General features: G+C 48.9%; 1 protein-coding gene across 3 annotated transcripts in view; it reads left to right on the forward strand.

Moving 5' to 3' along the window:
- The first annotated feature begins 438 nt into the window (after positions 1 to 438).
- LOC139393673 (suppressor of cytokine signaling 1-like) overlaps positions 439 to 8,981 on the forward strand; it is a 9,095-nt gene continuing 552 nt past the window's right edge. Inside the window, exons 1-4 of one of the 3 annotated variants that reach the window (XM_071142016.1) lie at positions 439 to 960; positions 6,476 to 7,342; positions 8,211 to 8,703; positions 8,965 to 8,981. The exon at positions 8,965 to 8,981 is cut by the window's right edge and continues 552 nt beyond it. In XM_071142016.1, the coding sequence (XP_070998117.1) occupies positions 6,660 to 7,342; positions 8,211 to 8,538 (1,011 nt within the window). In that variant the 5' untranslated portion in view covers positions 439 to 960; positions 6,476 to 6,659 and the 3' untranslated portion in view covers positions 8,539 to 8,703; positions 8,965 to 8,981. Of the gene's footprint in view, positions 961 to 6,475; positions 7,392 to 7,938; positions 8,704 to 8,964 lie in introns of all 3 variants that reach the window. The other 2 variants (XM_071142014.1, XM_071142017.1) reach the window with 2 other exon arrangements.

The following is an 8,981-nucleotide window of genomic DNA, read 5'->3' on the forward strand; positions in this document are numbered from 1 at the left end:
CTCAGTAAACGGGTACAGTAGGTAGGTACAGTAAACAGGTACAGTAGGTAGGTACAGTAAACAGGTACAGTAAACAGGTACAGTAGGTAGGTACAGTAAACAGGTACAGGAAACAGGTTCAGTAAACAGGTTCAGTAAACAGGTACAGTAGGTAGGTACAGTAAACATTTACAGTAAACAGGTACAGTAGGTAGGTACAGTAAACAGGTACAGTAAACAGGTACAGTAGGTAGGTACAATAGGTAGGTACAGTAAACAGGTACAGGAAACAGGTTCAGTAAACAGGTTCAGTAAACAGGTACAGTAGGTACAGTTAACAGGTACAGTAAACCGATACAGTAGGTATGGAAGCCAAAAAACACTTAAGTCACACCGTGTCACAGTCACACCCCTGCTGCCAGAGACTCAAAGTCATTGCAGGTTCCGCCCTCCCATCTCAGCACAAAGCAGCTCTCTATTCCTCCTTACAGGATTCTCGTCCTCCCCTTTTCACCATGGGGAGTGTACATATTGTAACATACCTACTATATACTGTCGAACAATGGACCGTTTTAATGATGTATAACGAAAGATAACATTTGGATGGTTCTTGGAAAACGCACGCGGTCACAGGACTCGGGACACTTTGACGCGGGGAGGAGTTACGGTGGTGTGTTCGTTTTGAACTTTTTTTAGTGTTGTTTCGTTCAACTCGAGATACCGTTTCAGGCAAGACGACAGTATAGGAAACATGGTAGACTGGCAGGCTACTACTACATCCAAGATCTGTGAAACTTAAGTAGCGCGTATGGTTGGTTACACGTGTCTGAGAACGGGAACATGAAGACCTCTGACGGTGACGGCAATGTAATGGTGTGATTTATAGCCGACGCATTGCACGCGGAGTATCTACATTCTTAGTGCGAAGTCTCCCACCACCGCGAGTCATTTGGTTAACGTCTCATTCCTCTCCAGAAAACGGTAAGCACCCGACGCTCCCCAACTTGCTCCATTTGAAACAAGACTACGGTCATATTTTTTGTTGCATTTATCGGGAATACATGAATCTATTTTTTTTTTAAACTTTTGAATGAAGTTGGAGCGGAGCTGTATGTATTCATGTATAAAGAATATAAAGAACGTTATAGTTGAACCCACCGTAGAGCTGTTGTCCAGGCGTTATAGTTGAACCCGCCGTAGAGCTGTCGTCCAGGCGTTATAGTTGAACCCACCGTAGAGCTGTTGTCCAGGCGTTATAGTTGAACCCACCGTAGAGCTGTTGTCCAGGCGTTATAGTTGAACCCGCCGTAGAGCTGTTGTCCAGGCGTTATAGTTGAACCCACCGTAGAGCTGTTGTCCAGGCGTTATAGTTGAACCCGCCGTAGAGCTGTCGTCCAGGCGTTATAGTTGAACCCACCGTAGAGCTGTTGTCCAGGCGTTATAGTTGAACCCACCGTAGAGCTGTTGTCCAGGCGTTATAGTTGAACCCGCCGTAGAGCTGTTGTCCAGGCGTTATAGTTGAACCCACCGTAGAGCTGTTGTCCAGGCGTTATAGTTGAACCCGCCGTAGAGCTGTTGTCCAGGCGTTATAGTTGAACCCACCGTAGAGCTGTTGCCCAGGCGTTATAGTTGAACCCGCCGTAGAGCTGTCGTCCAGGCGTTATAGTGGAACCCACCGTAGAGCTGTTGTCCAGGCGTTATAGTGGAACCCGCCGTAGAGCTGTTGTCCAGGCGTTATAGTTGAACCCACCGTAGAGCTGTCGTCCAGGCGTTATAGTTGAACCCACCGTAGAGCTGTCGTCCAGGCGTTATAGTTGAACCCACCGTAGAGCTGTCGTCCAGGCGTTATAGTGGAACCCGCCGTAGAGCTGTCGTCCAGGCGTTATAGTGGAACCCGCCGTAGAGCTGTTGTCCAGGCGTTATAGTTGAACCCGCCGTAGAGCTGTCGTCCAGGCGTTATAGTTGAACCCGCCGTAGAGCTGTTGTCCAGGCGTTATAGTTGAACCCACCGTAGAGCTGTCGTCCAGGCGTTATAGTGGAACCCACCGTAGAGCTGTTGTCCAGGCGTTATAGTTGAACCCGCTGTAGAGCTGTTGTCCAGGCGTTAGAGTTGAACCCGCCGTAGAGCTGTCGTCCAGGCGTTATAGTTGAACCCGCCGTAGAGCTGTTGTCCAGGCGTTATAGTTGAACCCGCCGTAGAGCTGTCGTCCAGGCGTTATAGTTGAACCCGCCGTAGAGCTGTCGTCCAGGCGTTATAGTTGAACCCGCCGTAGAGCTGTTGTCCAGGCGTTATAGTTGAACCCGCCGTAGAGCTGTCGTCCAGGCGTTATAGTTGAACCCACCGTAGAGCTGTCGTCCAGGCGTTATAGTGGAACCCACCGTAGAGCTGTTGTCCAGGCGTTATAGTTGAACCCGCCGTAGAGCTGTTGTCCAGGCGTTATAGTTGAACCCGCCGTAGAGCTGTTGTCCAGGCGTTATAGTTGAACCCACCGTAGAGCCGTTGTCCAGGCGTTATAGTTGAACCCACCGTAGAGCTGTTGTCCAGGCGTTATAGTTGAACCCACCGTAGAGCTGTTGTCCAGGCGTTATAGTTGAACCCGCCGTAGAGCTGTTGTCCAGGCGTTATAGTTGAACCCGCCGTAGAGCTGTTGTCCAGGCGTTATAGTTGAACCCGCCGTAGAGCTGTTGTCCAGGCGTTATAGTTGAACCCACCGTAGAGCTGTTGTCCAGGCGTTATAGTTGAACCCACCGTAGAGCTGTTGTCCAGTCGTTATAGTTGAACCCACCGTAGAGCTGTTGTCCAGGCGTTATAGTTGAACCCACCGTAGAGCTGTTGTCCAGGCGTTATAGTTGAACCCGCCGTAGAGCTGTCGTCCAGGCGTTATAGTTGAACCCACCGTAGAGCTGGTGTCCAGGCGTTATAGTTGAACCCACCGTAGAGCTGTTGTCCAGGCGTTATAGTTGAACCCACCGTAGAGCTGTTGTCCAGGCGTTATAGTTGAACCCGCCGTAGAGCTGTCGTCCAGGCGTTATAGTTGAACCCACCGTAGAGCTGGTGTCCAGGCGTTATAGTGGAACCCGCCGTAGAGCTGTCGTCCAGGCGTTATAGTGGAACCCACCGTAGAGCTGTCGTCCAGGCGTTATAGTGGAACCCACCGTAGAGCTGTCGTCCAGGCGTTATAGTGGAACCCACCGTAGAGCTGTTGTCCAGGCGTTATAGTTGAACCCACCGTAGAGCTGGTGTCCAGGCGTTATAGTGGAACCCGCCGTAGAGCTGGTGTCCAGGCGTTATAGTTGAACCCACCGTAGAGCTGTCGTCCAGGCGTTATAGTGGAACCCACCGTAGAGCTGTCGTCCAGGCGTTATAGTGGAACCCACCGTAGAGCTGTTGTCCAGGCGTTATAGTTGAACCCACCGTAGAGCTGTCGTCCAGGCGTTATAGTTGAACCCTCCGTAGAGCTGTCGTCCAGGCGTTATAGTTGAACCCGCCGTAGAGCTGTTGTCCAGGCGTTATAGTTGAACCCGCCGTAGAGCCGTCGTCCAGGCGTTATAGTTGAACCCGCCGTAGAGCTGTTGTCCAGGCGTTATAGTTGAACCCACCGTAGAGCTGTTGTCCAGGCGTTATAGTTGAACCCACGGTAGAGCTGTTGTCCAGGCGTTATAGTTGAACCCACCGTAGAGCTGTTGTGACAGTCAGACTGAAAGTGAAACTGTTTCCTTTTACAACCCGTCTCCCGGCTGCTGCCAGAATCTTCCAAACAGACACAGTTCTGTTATCGTGCCTCTGATTATGTTTTATTACAGCTAAAAAACAGGAAGATAAAGACACTGTCCTGTTAACAGTTAACAGCTATAACTAGGAAGATAAGACACTGTCCTGTTAACAGTTAACAGCTATAACTAGGAAGATAAAGACACTGTCCTGTTAACAGTTAACAGCTATAACTAGGAAAATAAGACACTGTCCTGTTAACAGTTAACAGCTATAACTAGGAAGATAAGACACTGTCCTGTTAACAGTTAACAGCTATAACTAGGAAGATAAAGACACTGTCCTGTAAACAGTTAACAGCTATAACTATGAAGATAAAGACACTGTCCTGTTAACAGTTAACAGCTATAACTAGGAAGATAAGACACTGTCCTGTTAACAGTTAACAGCTATAACTAGGAAGATAAAGACACTGTCCTGTTAACAGTTAACAGCTATAACTAGGAAGATAAGACACTGTCCTGTTAACAGTTAACAGCTATAACTAGGAAGATAAAGACACTGTCCTGTTAACAGCTATAACTAGGAAGATAAGACACTGTCCTGTTAACAGCTATAACTAGGAAGATAAGACACTGTCCTGTTAACAGTTAACAGCTATAACTAGGAAGATAAAGACACTGTCCTGTTAACAGTTAACAGCTATAACTAGGAAGATAAGACACTGTCCTGTTAACAGTTAACAGCTATAACTAGGAAGATAAAGACACTGTCCTGTTAACAGTTAACAGCTATAACTAGGAAGATAAGACACTGTCCTGTTAACAGTTAACAGCTATAACTAGGAAGATAAGACACTCTCCTGTTAACAGTTAACAGCTATAACTAGGAAGATAAGACACTGTCCTGTTAACAGCTATAACTAGGAAGATAAGACACTGTCCTGTTAACAGTTAACAGCTATAACTAGGAAGATAAGACACTGTCCTGTTAACAGTTAACAGCTATAACTAGGAAGATAAAGACACTGTCCTGTTAACAGTTAACAGCTATAACTAGGAAGATAAGACACTGTCCTGTTAACAGTTAACAGCTATAACTAGGAAGATAAGACACTGTCCTGTTAACAGTTAACAGCTATAACTAGGAAGATAAAGACACTGTCCTGTTAACAGTTAACAGCTATAACTAGGAAGATAAGACACTGTCCTGTTAACAGTTAACAGCTATAACTAGGAAGATAAAGACACTGTCCTGTTAACAGTTAACAGCTATAACTAGGAAGATAAGACACTGCCCTGTTAACAGTTAACAGCTATAACTAGGAAGATAAAGACACTGTCCTGTTAACAGTTAACAGCTATAACTAGGAAGATAAGACACTGTCCTGTTAACAGTTATAACTAGGAAGATAAGACACTGTCCTGTTAACAGTTAACAGCTATAACTAGGAAGATAAAGACACTGTCCTGTTAACAGTTAACAGCTATAACTAGGAAGATAAGACACTGTCCTGTTAACAGTTAACAGCTATAACTAGGAAGATAAAGACACTGTCCTGTTAACAGTTAACAGCTATAACTAGGAAGATAAGACACTGTCCTGTTAACAGTTATAACTAGGAAGATAAGACACTGTCCTGTTAACAGTTAACAGCTATAACTAGGAAGATAAGACACGCTTCTAACATCACATTTTATTGGTCACATACATATTTAGTAAATGTTATTGCAGGGGTAGCGATGTGCTTGGCAGGTCAATGAAGAACACATTGTTATTGAGAATGATCGCCTGGCAAGAAGCAAAACGCCTCCTGTTGGGCAGAGGATTAAAATAAAGGGGGCTCCCGAGTGAGGCGTCACTACAGACCCTGGTTCCGTTCCAGGCTGTATCACAGAGGGCGGCAGGGTAGCCTAGTGGTTAGAGTGAGGCGTCACTACAGACCCTGGTTCCGTTCCCGGCAGGGTAGCCTAGTGGTTAGAGAGTTGGACTAGTAACCGAAAAGTTGCAAGTTCGAATCCCCGAACTGACAAGGTACAAAATCTGCCGGTCAGTGAGAATAATTTCTTAACTGACTTGCCTGGTTAAATAAAGGTAAATTAACAAGACACTGTATCTCAGTGCTCGAGGAGTCACAGGGCGGCGCACAATTGGCCCAGCGTCGTCCGGGGTTTGGTCCGTCATTGTAAATAATAATTTGTTCTTAACTGACTTGCCTAGTTAAATACACATTAAAAAAAACATGGAGAACATCGACAGAACACTCTTGGCAACAGCACAGATACACTACATGACCAACAGCATGTGGACACCGGCTCCTCGAACATCTCATTCCAAAATCATGGGCGTTGGTCTGATTTAACAGCCTCCAGTCATCTGGGAAGGATTTCCACTAGATGTTGGAACATGGCACAGCATGAACGAGGACAGATAACACCTCTACACTACAAGAAGGGAGACCACAAGGTTACATGAAGGGAGATCCACAGCAACAACATGACAGACCATAATTACAAGCAGTACGAAGAGACAGACCGAAACATGCAGCACAATCAGCATCCTACGTTACTGGGTTCCCATAACAACCACAGCTGTCCATGAAACCTGAGACGGAGACTAAACTTTCCAGTGTTAGTGGTGTGTGTGTGTGTGTGTGTGTGTGTGTGTGTGTGTGTGTGTGTGTGTGTGTGTGTGTGTGTGTGTGTGTGTGTGTGTGTCTCCGGCCTTTGTTTTTATACAGCACCTCAATAACACTGTCGCCTGTCTGTCTGTCTCTTCACCCAGGATCTCTCCAGATCATTCTGGATCTCTCTCTCCTCGCCCCTATAGTGGATTTGGATATGGGATAGGGATCCAGACTCCTGGACCACGCAGGAGTATCTTCTAGTGCGACACACACACACACCGTCAGCTGGTTCACAGTGGCTACTACTGGGGATGGGGGATCCAGTGGAGGGCTCTCTTCTGTATGATGGTCAGAGACACTCTGGCAGGAACCACAGTGGAACCATCGCAGAACCACACGGCACCCACGCAGAACCAGGACGGAACCCAGCAGCTTCCAGGTGAAACCCTAGAACACGTAGAACAACAGAACCGCGTTCAAGAACAACAGAACCAACTCGATAACTTCGAACTCTTAGGTCAAGAGAATGAACTCTTAGAACATCAGAACCTAGAACATCAGATCCAACTCTTAGAACTAGAGAATACGGTCCAGACCAGCACAGACAACCGGACCACACCTCCAGACAAGACCAGTTCTGGCGGTGCCCTCCATCCCTGGTGGCCTCAACAGAGCAGCTTTAGAGCGACTAGACCCAGTGTCCCTCTCCCCTGGCCAAGCCCCAGTGTCCCTCTCCCCTGGCCAAGCCCCAGTGTCCCTCTCCCCTGGCCAAGCCCCAGTGTCCCTCTCCCCTGGCCAAGCCCCAGTGTCCCTCTCCCCTGGCTCGGACCTCTTCTCCACTTGCCCGATCCGATCCCAGACTCCTTGACCACACACCTCCGGCCCTTCTTCAGCCAGCAGGAGTATCTTCTAGTGCGACGCACACACCGTCAGCTGGTTCACAGTGGCTACTACTGGGGCCCTATGGAGATGGAGGAGGCCCACCGCACACTGCTACTCACACCGCCTGGGAGCTTCCTCATCAGGTATACACCACACCCTGCTACACACACCGCCTGGGAGCTTCCTCATCAGGTATACACCACACCCTGCTACACACACACTGCCTGGGAGCTTCCTCATCAGGTATACACCACACCCTGCTACACACACCGCCTGGGAGCTTCCTCATCAGGTATACACCGCACCCTGCTACACACACACTGCCTGGGAGCTTCCTCATCAGGTATACACCGCACCCTGCTACACACACACTGCCTGGGAGCTTCCTCATCAGGTATACACCGCACCCTGCTACACACACTGCCTGGGAGCTTCCTCATCAGGTATACACCACACCCTGCTACACACACTGCCTGGGAGCTTCCTCATCAGGTATGCACCACACCCTGCTACACACACCGCCTGGGAGCTTCCTCATCAGGTATACACCGCACCCTGCTACACACACACTGCCTGGGAGCTTCCTCATCAGGTATACACCACACCCTGCTACACACACTGCCTGGGAGCTTCCTCATCAGGTATACGCCACACCCTGCTACACACACCGCCTGGGAGCTTCCTCATCAGGTATACACCACACCCTGCTACACACACCACCTGGGAGCTTCCTCATCAGGTATACACCACACCCTGCTACACACACTGCCTGGGAGCTTCCTCATCAGGTATACACCACACCCTGCTACACACACACTGCCTGGGAGCTTCCTCATCAGGTATACACCACACCCTGCTACACACACCGCCTGGGAGCTTCCTCATCAGGTATACACCACACCCTGCTACACACACACGGCTGTTCCTCATCAGGAAACAAACAAGCACAGCCCCCCCTTGCTGTTCCGTCCCGTGTAACGTTGTGCTGTCGTGTGGTTGTGTGGTTGCCAGGGACAGCAGTCAGACGAACGTCTTCTTCACCCTCAGTTACCACGGCGACCTGGGGCCCGTCAGTGTCCGCGTCCTCCTGACCAGTCAGAGTTTCCGCCTCAACGGCAGTAACAAGGCCTTTGACTCATTGTTCGCCTTGCTGCGGTTCTACGTGGAGTCATCCCATAGGCGGCTGCGGAGGGCGTGGCGCCGGGAGCGACCCATGACCTTACAGCAGCTGTGTAGGGGACGAATCGTGGAGCTGTACGGCGCGGAGGGGATAGATTCACTACCTGGGCTCAACCAGGTGGTCAGACAGTATCTACAGGACTATCCTTATAGTATATAGACACACCCTCCTACCGGAGAGTTTGGGGCACCACTTCCGTTTCAACAGACTGAAACTTTCTGAACGGTACTGACCGAAACTACAATGGAGTGGAGCCCTGTCTGGTTCTGTGGTTCTGAACGGTACTGACCGAAACTACAATGGAGTGGAGCCCTGTCTGGTTCTGTGGTTCTGAACGGTACTGACCGAAACTACAATGGAGTGGAGCCCTGTCTGGTTCTGTGGTTCTGTCTCTGGTCTGGTTCTGTAGTTCTTATCTGTGTGGTTCTGTCTCTGGTCTGTGGTTCTTATCTGTGTGGTTCTGTCTCTGGTCTGTGGTTCTTATCTGTGTAGTTCTGTCTCTGGTCTGGTTCTGTGGTTCTGTCTCTGGTCTGTTGTTCTTATCTGTGGGGTTCTGTCTCTGGTCTGTTGTTCTTATCTGTGTAGTTCTGTCTCTGGTCTGG

Source organism: Oncorhynchus clarkii, unplaced genomic scaffold (genome assembly GCF_045791955.1).
Source record: "Oncorhynchus clarkii lewisi isolate Uvic-CL-2024 unplaced genomic scaffold, UVic_Ocla_1.0 unplaced_contig_464_pilon_pilon, whole genome shotgun sequence".
NCBI classification, from domain to species: Eukaryota; Metazoa; Chordata; class Actinopteri; order Salmoniformes; family Salmonidae; genus Oncorhynchus; species Oncorhynchus clarkii.